This window comes from Phyllopteryx taeniolatus, chromosome 6 (genome assembly GCF_024500385.1).
Source record: "Phyllopteryx taeniolatus isolate TA_2022b chromosome 6, UOR_Ptae_1.2, whole genome shotgun sequence".
Taxonomy (NCBI): Eukaryota; Metazoa; Chordata; class Actinopteri; order Syngnathiformes; family Syngnathidae; genus Phyllopteryx; species Phyllopteryx taeniolatus.
This window is the reverse complement of record NC_084507.1, coordinates 4,679,082-4,698,813: the sequence shown is the minus strand read 5'-3', so window position 1 is coordinate 4,698,813 and position 19,732 is coordinate 4,679,082. Positions and strand designations below refer to the sequence as shown.

The window sequence follows — 19,732 nt, the reverse complement described above, 5'->3', positions numbered from 1 at the left end:
CTCCAGTGGGGGGCCCCGGTGGCCCGCGTCCGGGCAAGGGAAAACGAAGTCCATTGTTTGTCGTCATCATTAGGGGTCTTTGAGCCGTGCTTTGTCTGGTCCCTCACCTAGGACCTGTTTGTCATGGGTGACCCTGCCAGGGGCATAAAGCCCCAGACAACTTAGCTCCTAGGATCACTGGGACACACAAGCCGTCACCTTGTCGTGGTGGAGGGGTTTGTGTGTCCCAGTGATTTATTGTGAATGAAATAAAACAATATTATTCAACAACAAATTATTGTTTGGTTATTAGAAAAAAACATTTTTGATCGACATTAACTATTTCTTTTTACCTCATCTGCAAATGACCTGACCCATCTGTCCATTTAAAGAAATTCAATATAGTCCTTGAGCACAAAAGGTTTGCTCGCTCCTAGTCTAATAGTCCGTGCACTTTTCGGACATTCGTTTTTCCTTCTGAGGTGGGAAAACAAAAAAAAGGGAAACGACCTACTAATTTCGTTTTTTTTTTTAATATATGTAAACAAAAAATGGGAAAGGAGTCATCTCCCGTTTCTTGTTTGAAAATTGGACATTGAAAAACGCAAAACGAGGCTTTATCTAATTTCCTACTAAGTGTTTATTTAACACAAATCGGGAAATAAAATAAATAAAATAAATATTTTCCTCAAGCTTGTTTTGTGCGGGACCTTGTTTGTTTACGTTCGAGTCAGGATAAAGCCACTCCCCGTGTTAAACTTTGGACCAATCAAAGAGCTGAACGTTGGCTTTCCGCATGCGCAGTGTGAACGCGCGGGACCGTCCCGGAAGACAAACAGTGGAAGGCTAACGTTTGGGAAAGCTCCGTACTTTGAAACAAAGGTAGCAAATATTACTTAACAAACCGAGACATAAAGGAAAGGTTTGTTAATGTTTTAGTGCAGTTTGATTGTCCGCTGGTTGCTTTAGATAGATATATACGTGTTTTATCATAACACACGCTGATCGGGTTCAAGTAAAGTACCGTACCCTAACCATAACCAAACATTTATTTTTCTCCAAAGCGTGGACACGTCTTATTTAATCTGCGGTTTCATGTAAACCTATTACATTAATATAAACCTGAATTTACTGCAACATTTGTGTGACATTTAGTGTATTCCGCATTGCTTTCTATTATTATTAAAGGAGACAGTGACGAGCAGCATGGCAGACGACGACTTCAACCAATCCCTCACCCCTCCAGTCTCCCCTCCAGATGGTCTGTGCGAGCTTTCCCCAGCCAGACCACCATGGTTCTGCTGCTCTGAAGCTAAGGAGGATCCAACTGGAGCACTCTCAAATGAGGGATACACTGCTAGAGGTTCAGTGAAAAGGTGAAAATGAATTGTTATATCATTAAATAGCTTTTTGCTGACTTATTGTTCAAAACCGAATATTACATCATGATTAAATGATATGGACCCACTACGCAGGCTGCTGCTGTGTCTAGATCCAGCCCCCGCAGACTATGAGAGCGACACAGTGGAGCTCTTTGGTTTAACCTGGGTTACAGAGACCGCATTGGTTGAATCAACAAGGCTGCTCTTTGGCTTACTCAGGTAAACCAAGTTACAAAGCTCAGTTCATTTTGCATTTTCAAAGAAGCATCCATGCATTCATCTGTTTCCTGTACTACTTGTCCTTATTCGGCTCACAAGTGAGCTGGGTTGGTCGCCAGTCAGTCACAATGCACATCTAGACCAACAACCATTCACGCTCACATTTCCACTTATGGACAATTCACTTTTAAATGAACCCGTGGTTTTGTAATTATGTAAAAGGAAACCAGGGTACCCAGAGAAAGCCCACACAAGCATCATATCTGAAGAAGCATTTGATTTAAGTAATTATTTTATGACTCAAGGTGGTAAAATAATCAAACAATTAATGTAGGTATAATTTGTAATCAACATAAAACCCTCGATCAGGTTTCACTTGTATACTTTTCACTGCTTTTGGTTATATTTCAGGCAAAAGATATACAGGCTTGAGACGATGGCACAATGCATCTCACATGACTTTGGTAAGCATGATTCTATATTTATCCTGCAGTGCAGCTAATGTTTTGGCTCTCAGAAAATATGGCAAAATTTATTTTGTTCATAACAGCCATAAATATCGCAGTATTTACATATCAGAAGAAAAATGCTCGGTATTTTTAAACTGGCTCACTCCAATGTGGGATCATTGATTCATTTGAATTGAATCACTGGTTAAAATGTGGGTTATCCTAGCATGAAAATTTGAAGAAAATCTGAAGTGTGTGTTTTCATATGGGTGTGTTTGCATTTATATTTGGGGATGGGAGGGGTGGGTTTGTGTAAGTTTTGTGCTATTTGTCTTCTTTGTCTCTGTGAAGCACTTTAGGTTGCATTTTTTTAAAATGAGAAGTCGTGTATAAATAAAATTTGATTGATTGGGGGATTTATTGATTGAAAATGTATTGTGCTATTCAGTCTCATGTTACTAGAAGGCACTCAGGGAACACATAATGTTAACATAGCTGTATCCCAAATTTAGTCTCCATGCTGTACCTTTGTTGTACAGTCTGTTAACTGTCAAACATGCACTGAATGTAATTGGTGATCCATAATCCAGTTTAAGTCATTGGGACAAATGACTTTAAATAACAGTATATAGCATTTTGTTTTCAGGCTGACCAAGGTCAAATTAATTGGATACTGGACAGAAATTGACTGTTAAAAGTTCAACCCTGTGGAATATACTGTATATTGGTTACATAAAAACTGTGCACACTATGCTGAAACATCCCTTGTGTGTTTTAGGTCAAAGAGGCAACCTTCACTCTGAGGCCTCTGAGATCAGACAGCAGTGTGTTTCATTTCTTCAATATGTTAAAGTCTTCCTACACAGGTAATCTTTCCACCGCTAATCCTAGCCATAGCACTTAGCAGGGTTTCTGTGTAATGTCTCTGTAATGTATTTAACTTAAATGTATTTGTTCAGATACCTGAAGGTTTCCTGTATCTTTGATGAAAATCCACCCCACCCTTATGAGGAGTTGGAGGGTCAAGTTCCATCTGTTCTAATAGAGGAGTTGTTTGGCATCATTTTCCTCATTGGACGTCTTAAAGACCTGCCTACCAACATTCAGAATGCTTTCAAGATACAGAACCCTGGAAAGGTACTCCTAATAGTTAGGATTTATGTAATGTGGGGTTACCTTCGTTACAGGGCACAGCTGTAAAGAAATGCATACTATAAGTTTGTACTTGCTGCAGACTTTACAACTGAAAGACAAATATGAAATACAGTATTCATGAATTATGTGAGTATACCTCATTTACACATGGACATAGGCACACAACCAACACATACTGTAAGGGCTAGAAGTTCAAAGATTGTCCGGTGCTCTATTTAACTGGTGGTGAGATATATTTTCTGTTGTCTCCACAGATCTTTCCTCCCGTTTGGCATTTGTTGCACCTTCACCTTGACATCCACTGGTCAGTCTTGGAGATCCTCCACCTATTTGGCCATAAGATGCAAGGTATGTTGGGGTACTCTGAAATAGAGTATATAGGAAGGTTGGTACGTAGGTAGGTAGGTAGGTAGGTAGGTAGATAGATAGATAAATAGATACAGTGGCTCAAATAAGTATTTAACGTGTCACCATTTTTCTAATTAAATATATTTCCAAAGGTGCTATTGACATGGAAATTTCACCAGATGACTTGAAATTTTATGGCTGTAACACATTCCAAAAAAGCTGGGACAGGTGGGAAAAAAAGACTGAGAAAGTTGAGGAATGCTCATCAATCACCTGTTTGGAACATTCCACAGGTGAACAGGCTAATTGGGAAAAGGTGGGTGCCATGATTGGGTATAAAAGAAGCTTCCCTGAATTGCTCAGTCATTCACAAGCAAAGATGGGGCGAGGTTCACCTCTTTATGAACAAGTGCGTCACAAAATAGTCGAACAGTTAAAGGACAGTGATCCTCATCGTGCAATTGCAAGGAATTTAGGGATTTCATCATCTACGGTCCATAATATCATCAAAAGGTTCAGAGAATCTGGAGAAATCACTGCATGTAAGCAGGAAGGCCGAAAACCAACATTGAATGCCCGTGACCTTCGATCCCTCAGGCGGGACTGCATCAAAAACTGACATCAATGTGTAAAGGATATCACCACACTCAGGAACACTTCAGAAAACCAATGTCAGTAAATACAGTTCGGCGCTACAGCCGTAAGTGCAACTTGAAACACTACTATGCAAAGCAAAAGCCATTCATCAACAACACTCAGAAACGCCACCGGCTTCTCTGGGCCCGAGCTCATCTAAGATGGACTGATGCAATGTGGAAAAGTGTTCTGCGGTCCGATGAGTCCACATTTAAAATTGTTTAGGGAAATTGTGGATGTCGTGTCCTCCGGGCCAAAGAGGAAAAGAACCATCCGGACTGTTATGGACGCAAAGTTAAAAAGCCAGCATCTGTGATGGTATGGGACTGGGTTATTGCCAATGGCATGGGTAACTTACACATCTGTGAAGGCACCATTAATGCTGAAAGGTACATACAGGTTTTGGAGAAGCATATGCTGCCATCCAAGCAACGTCTTTTTCATGGACGCCCCTGCTTAGTTCAGCAAGACAATGCCAAACCACATTCTACACGTGTTACAACAGCATGGCTTCGTAGTAAAACTAGATACGAAACTTCATTGGAATTGGGGTTGTAGAATAAATAAACTCAGAATTTAATTTGCGTGTAATAATGTGTAACGACACAGGGAAAAAGTATTGAACATGCCAACTGGTATTTATTTAATACTTTGTACGAAAGCCTTTGTTTGCAATGACAGCTTCAAGATGCCTTCTTTATGGAGAAACTAGTCGCATGCATTGCTCTAGTGTGATTTTGGCCCAGTCCTCCACACAACCAGTCTTCAAATCTTGAACGTTCTGTGGGCTTATTTTATGGACCTTGAGTTTCAGTTCTTTTCATTGATTTTCGATAGGATTCAAGTCAGGTGATTGTCTGGGCCATTCTAGCAGCTTAAATTTTTTTTCTTTGAAACCAATTGAGAATTTCTTTGGCAGCATGTTTTGGATAATTATCCTGCTGAAATATCCACACTCGTTTCATTTTCATCATCTTCCGAGAGGGCAGCAGTCTTTTGTCAAGAATGTCTCTGTACATATGCCCATTCATCCTTCCTTCGATAATGTGAAGTTTACCAGTACCATTTGCTGAAAAGCAGCCCCACACCATTATGTTCCCACCTCCGAACTTCACTGTCTTTTTGAAACTCCCCACAGGTGGTCCTTGGCTCTTGGACAACTCTTTTGGATTATTCTTTGCACTCCTTTGTCAGAAATCTTGCGAGGGGCACCTGATCGAGGCAAATTTATGGTGGTATGATGGGCTTTCCACTTACGTATTATGGCCCCAACCGTGCTCACTAGAACATCAGTTAGGACTGAACCAGCTGATATTCATTTGCACTGACAAGGGGTTGGATTGCTGTTTGATTATGGATAGATTTTAGGTATTGTCTTGGCTGTCCATGGCTTTTTGCACCTTCATGTATTCAATACACCTTCATGTATTCAATACTTTTTCCCTGTGCCATTTCACATTTTCACTTAATTTCTGAGCTTATTTGTTCTACTTTCTTTGTATGTATGGATTACTTTGATTGTTCCCATCTGGTGAAATTTGCAGTTCAATAGCACCTTTGGAAATATATTTGGTGAGAAAAATGGTGATGTGTTAAATACTTATTTTAGGCGCTGTAGGTAGGTAGATAGACTGAGACTTTATTTATGCTGTGAGGGAAATTAGTGTTACAGAAGGAGCAATATTCACAAATACATAAAAAATAGGAGCAACCAATAAAGTGGGGGGAAAAAAAGAAGTAGCGTACCGTATTTCACGACCATAGGGCGCACCGTATTAAAAGGCGCAGTCTCAGTTACGGGGTCTATTTCTGTATTTAACACATACATAAGGCACACCGTATTGTTGGGCGCAGGCATGGTAAAACATATGCTAGTTTAAAACATACGGTAGCATGCATGCACGCTAAAACAATGTTTTTAAAAAGGCAGCGGGAGAAAAACTGAGTTCGGTTGTACTTTATTGAAGTATTTAACAATGTACTCACATTACTTTTTGATCAATCCTCATCCACAAATCCATCAAAGTCCTCATCTTCTGTATCCGAAATGAACAGCTAGGCAAGTTCTCCATCAAACACGCCAGGTTCCCTCTCGTCATTGTCAGTCTCGTTGCCGGGGGCTCTTCAGCAATGATGCCGGCTTTCGCGAAAGCTCGGACAACAGTCAAAGCAGGTACCTTAGCCCAAGCATCCACAATCCATTCACATATGGTGGCGTAACTCGCCCGCGTTGTCTCCCAGTCTTAGTTGCACTTGGTTTTTCACAGTGGCTGTGAGATGGGCGCGCATGAGTCACAGATCAACAGGGACGGTGACACGTGGAAAAAAACATCCGGTCTCTTTACGTACACCTCACTCAGCCACTCTCTCATTTTCTACTCGTCCATCCAGCGCTTTTGATTGGCCTTAACGATGACTTCGGCTGGAAACTTTTCTTTAGGCAGCGTCTTCCTCTTAAAAATCACCGTAGGTGGCAGTTTCTGTCCATTACCATGGCAACCAAGCACAACAGCAAAAGCCGACTTCTCGTGCCCCGTTGTGCGTATTGCTACCGTGGTGGTCCCCTTCTTCTCTACAGTGTGGTTCACCGGGATGTCGAAAGTGAGCAACACCTCGTCCATGTTGGTGATGTGGTTGGGCTGGATGTGTTTGTCGGCAATCTTTTTACTGCAGTCGGAGCGGAAGATGGCCAGCTTTTCCTTGTAATCCGCCGGAAGTTGCTGCGCCACGGTAGTCCTTGCCCAGATGGATAGATGGCGCCGTTTCATGAAACAAAAGCACCAAGACGGACCTCCTTGAAAATGTTCGATTTTCATTTCTTCTGCAAGCGTTATTGCCCTCAGTCGAATGGTGACTGTAGAGACGCTTTTCCCGGCTGTTCTTTGTTCTTTAATCCATTGCTCGAGTTGGTCTTCCAACTCGCGCCACCTCGCCTTGTTTCCGCGGAAACTCAGCCTTGTCTTCTTGACTTGGCGAAGCTCATTTTCCTGCTTCCTCCACTTGCGAACCATGGATTCGTTGATCTTGAATTCTCTCACGACTGCTTGATTCCCGTGTTCTTCCACGTAACTGACAGCTTGCAGTTTAGACTGTGCTTCGTAAGCGTCTCTTTTTAGGTGGCATTTTCGGGGGTCCTTAGCCAAACCGATGTTGTTTTGCACAATGCACATACTGGCGCACTATAACTACTACGCCTTTAGCGTCCTCTGTCACACGCACCCTTCCCCCTTTACGTCCGTATGCTGTACTCAGTCACGTCCGCCTTTCCTCTATATAAGCAGCGTGTCGCCAGGAAATACTCTCAGTCAGTCAAACAGAGCGCTCATCGAAGTCACACAACAACAACTACAGATTTTGGAACTCTGTGCACACATAAGGCGTGCCGCATTATAAGGCGCCCCGTCCATTTTGGAGAAAATTTAAGACTTAAGTGGGCCTTATGGTCGTGAAAATACGGTACTCTGGCTTGGTAAAAGATGTTGAAATATGAGATGTTGCAAAAATGATTTCATTGTTACACATTAAAACATATAGGAGAAAACCTTATTGCAAGGAAAATGTGACCCTATTTAAAAGACCTGTGATTGGCTGGCAACCAGTTCAGGGTGTACCCTGCCTCCTGCCCGAAGATAGCTTCATAGGCATAGGCTCCAGCACGCCCGCGACTCTAGTGAGGAGAAGCGACTCATAAAATGGATGGATGGATTTAAAAGACACACCAGCAACTGTTTTGTGGACAGTATATCATAGTTTCTATCTTCCAGTAGGTGATTTGCATTGAGGATGGTGTGATGTGTTGTGCAGCTAGCAGTACAGGCTACAGTTCTCTGACCTTTCGCAGCGGTGAGTCCTAACCATTTTAGCTATTCTTCCGCCCAGGCCATGTGGTTTATGCACACCAGTTTGTGAACCTGACTGGAGAGAACTTGACTGATACCATTCTGTTTGAGGAGCACCTGTGCAGCCTCCTGTGTGACCTTACTGGCCTGGCCATGGGCAAGTACAGCAAGGTGGGTGTTAAGCAGTAATGCATTACATCTTTATTTTGAGTTGTACCAGTGGTATTTCTGGTTTGTATCAATTGCTAAGATATAGCTAAAGTGGATTTAAGTTATATTTTTGTTATAGAGAAGAGATGTTCTACCAAGTATTGTGATTAAAATTAATTCCATAATGATGAAAGTCGAAACAACCTTGACTAGTTGCTAATGATTTTTTCACTCCAGTTCTCATTCATCCATTCATCTTCCGTTCCGCTTATTCTCACTCCAGTACTATAATTAAAAATGAAATCACAGAAGGAGGGCATGCTTTGCAAACATCTATATTCACTGCCAATGGACAGCTCATACACCAAAGTTTACAAGTTTACACAACTTGGTCAAACAGGAAACCTGTCCTTGTTCTGGGCCCACCACACCAGTGGGTTCTTAAGCTTACTATTTTTTTTTAGGTGAGGCCGACAGAGGTTCTTAGCAGTCATCATTACCTCTGCTCCTGCACCAAAGAGCTGTGGATCCTGGTCATTCACCTTTTGCAATTTAGGAATAAAAGGCTACACTCACAGGTGATTTACATGCAAATGTGTTTATTTTTATATATTTATTTATTTATTTGCACAAATAATGTGAATATGTGTTCATTGGTTAGTTTCTCCTTTCCCCCTAGTCTTTTTGGAGCTATATGAACTCATTGTTGAGGCCTCTAATATCAGGAAAACCTGCAGCTGAACGGTTCAGTGGCCTCCCTACACACTGCAAGGACCCTCTAGGCTTCACATGGTGGCTGCTCACTCATTTAGCAATCTTAGGCCAATACAATCAAAATGGAACAATCTCGGATGAGGTAAGTGGCAAGACATCACAATGATATAACATGTACATAACATAATTCACTGGCATTTTGCTATGTATACCTACACAATTGAATATGATTCAGTACAACAAAGATTCTAATGCTCAGTTTTTATTGACACAATCATAAAGGTATTACAACCCCAATTCCAATGAAGTTGGGACGTTGTGTTAAAAATAAATAAAAACAGAATACAATGATCTCTAAATCATGTTCAACCTATATTTAATTGAATACACTACAAAGACAAGATATTTAATGTTCAAATTAATAAACTTCATTGTTTTTAGCAAATAATCATTAACTTAGAATTTTATGGCTGCAACACGTTCCAAAAAAGCTGGGACAGGTGGCAAAAAAGACTGAGAACGTTGACGAATGCTCATCAAACACCTGTTTGGAACATCCCACAGGTGAACAGACTAATTGGGCACAGGTGAGTGCCATGATTGGGCATAAAAGAAGCTTCCCTGAATTGCTCAGTCATTCACAAGCAAAGATGGGGCGAGGTTCACCTCTTTGTGAACAAGTGCATGAGAAAATAGTCGAACAGTTTAAGGACAATGTTCCTCAACGTGCAATTGCAAGGAATTAAGGGATTTCATCATCTACGGTCCATAATATCATCAAAAGGTTCAGAGAATCTGGAGAAATCACTGCGTGTAAGCGGCAAGGCCGAAAACAAACATTGAATGCCCGTGACCATCGATCCCTCAGGCGGCACTGCATCAAAAACCGACATCAATGTGTAAAAGATATCACCGCATGGGCTCAGGAACACTTCAGAAAACCAATGTCAGTAAATACAGTTCGGCGCTACATCTGTAAGTGCAACTTGAAACTCTACTATGCAAAGCAAAAGCCATTTATCAACAACACCCGGAAACGCCGCCGGCTTCTCTGAGCCCGATCTCATCTAAGATGTACTGATGAAAAATTTTCTGTGGTCCGACGAGTCCACATTTCAAATTGTTTTTGGAAATGGTGGACGTTGTATCCTCCGGGCCAAAGAGGAAAAGAACCATCCGGACTATTATAGACGCAAAGTTCAAAAGCCAGCATCTGTGATGGTATGGGGCTGTGTTAGTGCCAATGGCATGGGTAACCTACACATCTGTGAAAGCACCATTAATGCTGAAAGGTGCATAGAGGTTTTGGAGAAACATATGCTTCCATCCAAGCAATGTCTTTTTCATGGATGCCCCTGCTTATTTCAGCAAGACAATACCAAACCACATTCTGCACGTGTTACAACAGCGTGGCTTCGTAGTAAAAGAGTGCGGGTACTAGACTGGCCTGCCTGCAATCCAGACCTGTCTCCCATTGAAAATGTGTGGCGCAGTATGAAGCGTAAAATACAACAACAGAGACCCCAGACTGTTGAACAGCTGAAGCTGTACACCAAGCAAGAATGGGAAATAATTCCATCTACAAAGCTTCAACAATTAGTGTCCTCAGTTCCCAAACGTTTGTTGAACGTTGTTAAAAGAAAAGGTGATGTAACAGTGGTAAACATGACCCTTTCCCAGCTTTTTTGGAACGTGTTGCAGCCATAAAATTCTAAGTCAATGATTATTTGCTAAAAACAATAAAGTTTATCTGCTAGAACATTAAATATCTTGTCTTTGTAGTGTATTCAATTAAATATAGGTCGAACATGATTTGCAAATCATTGTATTTGGTTTTTATTTATGTTTAACACAACGTCCCAACTTCATTGGAATTGGGCTTGTACATACATGCAAATCAGTGAAATTCGCCGATTTGAACTCAAAACAGGCCATCTCCGTGAATCATACAGATCCGATGCGTTTTTCTGAGGGGGGGGGATCGCCGTTGCTGTCGTCATAGACTGTTTCGTACTCCTTCAGCGCCTACGTGGTGGCCATGTTGGGAAGGTCGTCGTTACCTTGACGGCAATGGCGCGCAACTCGCCGTGTTTACATTTAGATGACCAAAAACAAAAGCTTTCATGTATTATAGTATTTGTCTGGCACTGCCTGCCCAAACGTGGATATTTCATCTCACTTATAACTTGAGAAAACACCGTGCAGTAAATTGCAGACGTTGTAGTTTTGACTGCGCATACACACAAGCTCACACACAGCAAAATCAGAATTTGCATTTTACGTTGTAATTATAATTATTATTATTCTTTTAATTGATGTTCATGCTGTGGTTAAAAACAAATCAAATGTTACTCACTGTTTACTCAGTACTTGAGTAATTATTTCAGTTTACTTTTTACTCTTACTCAAGTAATTTTTTGGAGGACTACTTTTTACTTTTGTTTGAGTCACATTATCGTCAAGTAACAGTATTCTTACTTGAGTACAATATTTGGTTACTCTACCCACCCCATTGTCTATTGTTACTCTTACGTTGAAACAACATTTTTGCTCATCAGATCAGCCAGTGTGGTATTTGTTGAAGTGCTGGAGGTCGTGGCCCTGGTTGTGGTACCAGTGGAACAGTAAAGCACACAAAACTTCGGTGACAAATTGATTCGCTAGTACATGTTGCATTAATTAGGAAACACGCCTACATTTATCGAATTAGTTTACGGATGTTAAAGTTAAATGTATTAAGCGACGGAGCGATTTTTGGGATAATGTACTCTTCAGAGTCTTCCACATTGCTTAATTTATGTTAAAATCAAAAACATCCTCTGCGGGAGCTCGGGGGATCCCCCCAGATTCCCCTACAGTGTTTTTTTTTTTTTTTTTTGTATTTCTTTTTTGGTCACCTTTTCCATGCCTTTGGTGTTTGCATGTTTTATATTAATAATAGTATGTAGGCCTGTCACGATAATTAGTATATCGACTGATTGTTCGAAAATAAAATGGTCAACGATAGTTTTTCTGGACTCAATAAATGGTCATTGTTGTGGTGAGCCGCCGTGCGGATCACAAAGTGAACTGACAGAGTTGGAAGGCTGAATCATTAGCCGCTATTGGACTCATTACAATTAAGTACTTTTATTGTCAATTCTTCAATATGCGTAACACAGACAGGATTGAAATTACGGTACTCAAGGGCCCACGGTGCTCCAAAAGACAGTACAAATAGTAACAATATAACAAATAAATAAACTATAGTATGTACAGTATAAAAAGTATTAATTGAATGTGCAAATATCAAAGGTCAGGTGACGTGTGCAACATAGTCAAGGTCAGAGAACCAAGGCAAATAAGACGTTTATAAATTAGGTTACAAAACCCCAATGCTGGTCGCACCAGCCACTTTCTTTTGCATGTTTGCGGGGCATCAGAATTCAGGTGGGTAGAGGACAGAAGAGATAAAGGGGGCAGAGCGGCCAGAGAGTTCAGACTCCTGACAGCCTGATGAATGAGTTGGCTCCGCAGTCTCCTGCCTGATGGCAACAGACTGAAGAGGCTGTGTGACGGATGGGTGGCATCCCCCGCTATGAGGAGGGCTTTGCGGGTGAGGCGGGTGCTGTAGATGTTCTGCAGGGAGGGAAGAGAGGTTCTGATGATCTTGCTGCCCTCTCTATGCGATGGAGAGTCTTGCGGCAGGATGCAGTGCAGGCACCGTACCACACGGTGATGCAGTTGGTCAAGATGCTCTCTATGGCCCCTCTGTAGAACAAGCACACGATGGGGGTTGGGGCTCTGGCCCTTCTCAGCTTGCGCAGGAAATAGAGACGCTGGTGAGCTTTTCAGTGATGAGATGTTGGTGGTCCAGGAGAGGTAGTCGGTGATGTGCACTCCCGGGAACTGCTCACCCTCTCCACCGAAGCACTGTTGATTTTCAGGGGAGCATGCTGAGAGTGCGCTCTCCTGAAGTCCACAACAATCCCCTTGTTTTTTTCCACGCTCAGGGAGAGATTGTTGTCCCTGAGCCACCCGGCCAGGCGGGTCACCTCACACCTGTAGTCTGTCTCATCCCTGTTGCTGATGAGACCCACCACAGTTGTGTCATCTGCAAACTTGATGAAGAGGTTGGAGCTGTATGTCGGTGCGCAGTCATAGGTCAGCAGGGTAAGAGGAGGGGGCTCAACACACAACCTTGAAGGGCCGGCGGAGTGGTACACACTTGCCGGTGTTGGCTACGTCCAATGCTCCACAGTCTTGCTCCATATGCAGCGTGTAGATTCACACAACATAGACACTTAAGGGAAAGTTAACTGTTTGTTGTGTTTGCTAGCCCGGCCGCAAGCGAGCTAACGAGCTAGTGAGTAAAGGAGCTAAACAGCTTGCTCCACCACAGCAAAGTCGTTTAAAATGTCAGTGCCTCTCCGAGTTGTTGTGTGTGTTAGTCCCCAATTAACACAAATACGGGAACGTTAACTGTTTATCCAGCATAACGTCAGTGGGACGTTTTTCAGCCAATAATTGACTACAGCGCACGCCAACGTATATTTGATTGACAGGTGTAGGGCTCGTCTTGCGGCACGGTGGGCGACTGGTTAGAGCGTCAGCCTCACAGGTCTGAGGACCCGGGTTCAATCCCCGGCCCCGCCTGTGTGGAGTTTGCATGTTCTCCCCGTCCCTGCGTGGGTTTTCTCCGCGCACACCGGTTTCCTCCCACATCCCAAAAACATGCATTAATTGGAGACTCTAAATTGCCCGTAGGCATGACTGTGAGTGCGAATGGTTGTTTGTTTCGATGTGCCCTGCGATTGGCTGGCAACCAGTTCAGGGTGTACCCCGCCTCCTGCCCGATGATAGCTGGGATAGGCTCCAGCGCTCCTGTGACCCTTGTGAGGATAAGCGGCTCAGATAATGGATGGATGGATAGACGACTTAAGCCATATATATATAAACAAGATCTGCATCGAAAAATTATCGTGACAGGCCTAATAGTATCTAAATAGTAATTGTTTTTCAATACAATTCTTTTGTGTTTTGTACTTTTTAATCCATGCTTGTAGAAATCCCTAGATGACAACTGGACATTCGTGGAAGAGTTGCTTAAATTCACTTGTAAGCCACAGGTCAGCGTCTTCATATGTCAAATATGTTGGGGAAAAAAGTATTTTTATTTGGTCTATGTTGATAACTGCACCACTCTTTATGTATGTGTTTGTACAAACACAGCGAGATCTTGGAGAGGAGCAAGTCAGGATGCATGTGCACTGCTGTCTTTCTCTCTGTCTCCTCTGGATCCCCAGTACCACTGCTGTCTCCACCCTCTGGGACTACTACAGCAAAAACCTGGTCAGTTGAAATATTTTGTTCAGTGAAATACTTTACATCCATAGTAGGGTTGGGAACAATAAACCGATGCAACTAGATAGCCGTTCCTAAAGGCGAGAGATATGACTGTATCGGGAGCAGACTCTGTTATCGAGACAAAATTCGCCAGGAATCCTTAGATACATCGGTTGTAGGTTGGGCATCATTTGAATTTGAGAGATTCCGGTCCCGATTCCGATTCCAAACGATTCTCGATTCAAATTTTTTTAGGGCGCTGGGTCAAAAAAGCTTGCATGGTTTAAATAAAGAATGTCCAAATTATGAACATCCATTTTCTTAGCAGCCCACAGCATAAATTAAAATGAACATTTGACTCAGGGTTCTTTGTAACCAGTATCAACATCAAGCCTATGAACGAAAAGGCAATGTGTGTGGAACTAAACCAATTGACATAATATTCATTAATTATTGTTTCAGCTAAAAGTTAAATATAGCACTGTTAAAATCATTATTTGTGACTGTTTTATCATGTTGAATGGTTAATATGGGCAAGTTTTAACTTGACTTCCTGTTTTAAGCATGTAGCCTTTTTATTTGGAAGGGTACGCACCGGAACGCAGCATTTTGGCACGAAAAATAACTTCACACGACACCAGTAAAAACGAAAGTGGTTCGATGTACTGTCAAATTGTCTGAAACGCCTTTGGAGCTTGTAGTAGAGAAATGAACATTCAATTCACAGAATTGTGGCAAGGCACAGATCTGGTGCGCTTGAGGTTCCTAGGAGCAAAATGACCTCTATAATCCTTAAATGGAAGACGTTTGGGATGACCAGAACCCTTCCTGAAGCTGGCCGTCCTGCCAAACTGAGCAATCGGGGGAGAAGAGCCTTGGTGAAAGATGTAAAGTAGAACCCAAAGATCACTGTGGCTGAGCTCCAGAGATGCAGTCGGGAGATGGGCGAAAGTTCTAGAAAGTCAATGACTGCAGGCTTCCACCAGTCGGGGCTTTATGGCAGAGTGGCCCGACGGAAGCCTCTCCTCAGTCAAGACACATGAAAGTCCGCATGGAGTTTGCTTAAAAAACAACTGAAGTACTCCAAGATGGTGAGAAATAAGATTCTCTGGTCTGATGAGACCAAGATAGAACATTTTGGCCTTAATTCTAAGCGGTATGTGTGGAGAAAACCAGGCGCTGCTCATCACCTGTCCAATAGAGTCCCAACAGTGAAGCATGGTGGTGGCAGCATCATGCTGCTGGGGTGTTTTTCAGCTGCAGGGACAGGACAACTGGTTGCAATCGAAGAAAAGATGAATGCGGTCAAGTACAGGGATAGCCTGGACGAAAACCTTCTCCAGAGTGCTCAGACTGGGCTGAAGGTTCACCTTCCAACAAGACAATGACCCTAAGCACACAGCTAAAATAACAAAGGAGTGGCTTCAGAACAAATCAATAACTGTTCTTGAATGTCCCAGCCAGAGCCCTGACTTAAACCCAATTCAACATCTCTGGAGAGACCTGAAAATGGCTGTCCACCAAAATTCACCATCCAACCTGACAGAACTGGAGAGGATCTGCAAGGAGGAATGGCAGGGGATCCCCAAATCCAGGTGTGAAAAACTTGCATCATCCCCAAAAAGACTCATGGCTGTATTAGCTCAAAAGGGGTCTTCTACTAAATACAGAGCAAAGGGTCTGAATATTTATGGCTGTGTGATTTCATCCATCCATTTTCTTCACGGCTTCTCCTCACTAGGGTCGCGGGAGCCTCTCCCCGCTATCATCGGGCAGGAGGCTGGGTACACTCTGAACTGATTGCCAGCAAATCGCAGGGCACAAACAAAGAAACAACCATTCACACTCACATTCACACCTACGGGCAATTTAAAGTTGTCAAACTCCACACAGGCGGGGCCGGGGATTGAACCCTGGTCCTCAGAACTGTGAGCCAGACGCTGTAACCAGTCATTCACCATGCCACCTCAATAAAACCAATAACAAAAATATACATTTTATTTTCAAAATAACCACTGCTTAAACAAGCATATTGTACATTTGAATAGATTAAATTAAAGACAAATAGAAGACCATGAAAATTAATCTCAATCAATATTAAATACAAATTATACTTTTAAAGTGCAAAATAACAAAGTTCAATTCAGGTATTTTTTTTAACTTTCAGTATATGGTGGAAACATTTGCTTTCTCCACGCGTGGCAATACACTTTTGAACTTCTTGATGCAACTTGGGTTTCATTTTATTGACAATCGCTGTTCCCATTGTGCACGTCTTGACCTCTGAGAGGCAGCATGTTACACGCTATGAGATACTTACTTGCAGTAACAAAGAATGTAGAAGACGTCACGATCGAAAATTATTTTCACTCCTTTTCCACAGAATTTGAGGAATATATGCCAGTGTATTGTTATATTGCCTGTTTGTATGTGTTAATACAGCGTTTGTGTACCAATATTAATTCTTTTGAGAAATATAGGTGCCGTGAGTTTGATGCCAATATTTGTTAGCTCGTCAATAGTGTTTTATATTCCTTATGTGCGAGCTTTGAGCTAGCGATTTTTGTGAACATAAATGAAGAAGGAAACAAAGGCTGTGATTTATTTGAACATTCAATAGGTGTAATTCTTTTATGTGTGTTTAGATTTACAGTGAACTTCAACCGTAGTGTCAATAAACGACTTTAAGCAAGCAACATTTACTCTTATGGCTTGCTACTATGTTAGCACCTTAGAAACCGGTTGTCGTGATCACGTGTGCTCTGCATGCCCTCAGGGCGCTGCTGGATACAAGTGCTGGAGTGGCGCATGGAATGGACTGCTGGTATAAACTTGGTAAAATCTGAGATTGTCGATCTGATTTGATACAGTTGTTTTTTTAAAATTTATTTTTATTTTATTTTATTTATTTTTCTTTTTTTGCTGACATCGGACCAATTTCCGAGCTCAAAGATCGGATTGGGACACCATTAATAAGAATAGATAAAATATTTTGTTAATATAGTCAACCAGAGCTGCAAGGCATGCAAAGCTATCAATGTCGTTTCAGCATCGTTCTTGTCATAATGTGTTGCGTGCAGGGATCTTGTTTGATGTGGGTCCCATGTCTGAGACACAAAAAAAATAGCAGGGACGTATAAAGCACAATCAGTCTGTTTTTAGGAAGCAAAGCTATGGCTTAGTACCCCATTGTGGTGGTGGAAATCCAGTGTATGATTTTTTTGAATTTATTTATTTATTTATTATTTTTGACGAGACAGGGCTATTTGGACGCATATGCGCCCTAATTTCAGAATGGTGCTGCAAAAAAAAATTATAATAAGTGCTGCGTAGGGGTGCCCAGTAACAGGAAAAAAAAACATTTCCATGACTTGAAAGCACACACATGAAACCCATTGTGGTCTCTAAACCAATCAGAGATAGTGAAGGGCGGGGATCCTCCGTCTGATTGGCCGTGTGCGTGTCTGCATGTGAGTTTGCTTTTGAAATGCGGTCACTTGCGTACACTTAAGTTTTCTGGTGGCAAGCTGGTAGCTGCACAGTTAATGAAATTAAGGGCATTAATTTCAAAGCCTAACGCCATCGTGACGATGTGGGAACATTTTGTATTCAAGCCAGATGATTGCGGTCATCCCGCGAACACCAACGAGCTGGTATGTCGAATTTGTATGAAGTCGCAACAACACAACTTCATTCCTCAAAGTGGACAAAATCCATTTTCAGCACAACCATCCCATGCAATTTCTTCAGCTGGGAAAAAAGAAACACAGCGGGACATTTCCCGTTATTGAAAATTTTTGACATTTCCTAAATTCCTTTAGTTTTTTTATAAAGGTATAGGTAAAACTAATTATGCATATCCAATTAATAACCATGAATGGCAAATGCATTCGCACTTTATTTGAATAAAGTGCAACTAACATCTCTTCATCTTGGATTAACAGGTTTACCTGCAACTACTGATGTTGTTTTTCAAGATAGAAATTAAATACAAATGTTAAGAATAAAACACACTTACAGTAATTGAACACAAAATACGTAATGCTAAAATGTTCTAATCATATTTATTTATTTATTGACTTTCTGTCACAATGTGTGCCGTAATGGTTACGGAGGTCTGAGTAGGTTGTGACAGCACAACTATCTGTCGTGTTAGTGTTTTGGTGAAGTATGTCCGTGATGGAATTTTGTATCTTGGCTCAACCTTTTAGCTCTCATGCTGTCATCACGAGAACCTGATTGAAATGTCTCATGAATTGATTTTTGCCTCGATCGCTTCTTGGTTCCCGGTGACTGAACATCAATTTAGTGGCTTCCATCCATCCATCTTCTTTCACCGCCTGTCCTCACTAGGGTCGCGGGCTGCTGGAGCCTATCCCAGCTATCTTCGGGCAGGAGGCGGGGAACACCCTGAACCGGTCGTCAGCCAATCGCAGGGCACATAGAAACAAACAACCATTCACACACGGGCAATTTCGAGTCTTCAATCAAGCTACCATGCATGTTTTTGGGATGTGGGAGGAAACCGGAGTGTCCGGAGAAAACCCACCGAGGCACGGGGAGAACATGCAAACTCCACACAGGTGGGGCCGGGATTTGAACGCCAGTCTCCAGAACTGTGAGGCAGATGTGCTAACCGGTCGTACACCGGCCGGCTTTAATGGCTTCAAGTTCTCTTATTACTCGTATTCCCCATCTTGCAGACAACCCTGAATTTTTTTATTTTGATGACTGCAAAACCAAAATGTGTCTATATTTCTGATTTAAGCTTTGCAGGACATCCGACTGGTTAAGTTTAGCACTATGCTCAATGTGCTGCAATATTTTCTGCACTGCGCATGCGCATCTCCCATGATCCCCTACGCACTTTTCAAGGGATCATAATTAATCAATCGTTACATGTGTGTGTATGTATGTATATGTATAAAATTGTATGTGTGCGTGCGTGTGTGTTTGTGTGTCTTAGGGCTGCATGATATTGTGAAAAAATTATATTAACCTGAAATATATATTGCGATGTGATATAATACAGGATTAGTGTTGGGAAAGTTCATGTTCTACGGAAACTAGTTCAAAGTTCAGTTCATCATTCCAAAAACAAAGTTCATAGCTCAAACAATTCATAGTTAATAATTAAAAGTTTGGAACTAAGCTCACTGGTCCAAAAACTAACTTTTTTTCAATATGTTGCTGACGGGCTATTACCATCAAAATACTGGCATTTCATTTTGCCATTGTTGCCACCCATTCAGTCCGCACTAATCGCCAGCTGCAGCTTTCACCCTACAATCTCAAAAACATAAGCCTTTTGATGATATTATGGACCGTAGATGATGAAATCCCTAAATTCCTTGTAATTGTACGTTGAGGAACATTGTCCTTAAACTGTTCGACTATTTTCTCATGCACTTGTTCACAAAGAGGTGAACCTCGCCCCATCTTTGCCTGTGAATGACTGAGCAATTCAGGGAAGCTCCTTTTATACCCAATCATGGCACCCACCTGTTCCAAATTAGCCTGGTCAGACATGGCGTTC

At 42.0% G+C, this 19,732-nt stretch overlaps 1 protein-coding gene across 4 annotated transcripts in view; it reads left to right on the top strand.

Annotated features, from left to right (window-relative positions):
- Positions 1 to 764: 764 nt before the first annotated feature.
- mms22l (MMS22-like, DNA repair protein) overlaps positions 765 to 19,732 on the top strand; it is a 47,358-nt gene continuing 28,390 nt past the window's right edge. For all 4 annotated transcript variants that reach the window (XR_009788957.1, XR_009788958.1, XM_061776530.1 and 1 more), the window contains exons 1-12: positions 765 to 861; positions 1,168 to 1,355; positions 1,455 to 1,580; positions 1,992 to 2,044; positions 2,808 to 2,895; positions 2,989 to 3,166; positions 3,439 to 3,532; positions 8,048 to 8,178; positions 8,622 to 8,735; positions 8,837 to 9,013; positions 13,917 to 13,979; positions 14,083 to 14,202. Coding sequence is in view for 2 of the 4 variants with exons in the window: in XM_061776530.1 (XP_061632514.1) it covers positions 1,186 to 1,355; positions 1,455 to 1,580; positions 1,992 to 2,044; positions 2,808 to 2,895; positions 2,989 to 3,166; positions 3,439 to 3,532; positions 8,048 to 8,178; positions 8,622 to 8,735; positions 8,837 to 9,013; positions 13,917 to 13,979; positions 14,083 to 14,202 (1,314 nt within the window). In the remaining 2 variants the exon portion in view is untranslated. The remainder of the gene's footprint in view (positions 862 to 1,167; positions 1,356 to 1,454; positions 1,581 to 1,991; positions 2,045 to 2,807; positions 2,896 to 2,988; positions 3,167 to 3,438; positions 3,533 to 8,047; positions 8,179 to 8,621; positions 8,736 to 8,836; positions 9,014 to 13,916; positions 13,980 to 14,082; positions 14,203 to 19,732) is intronic.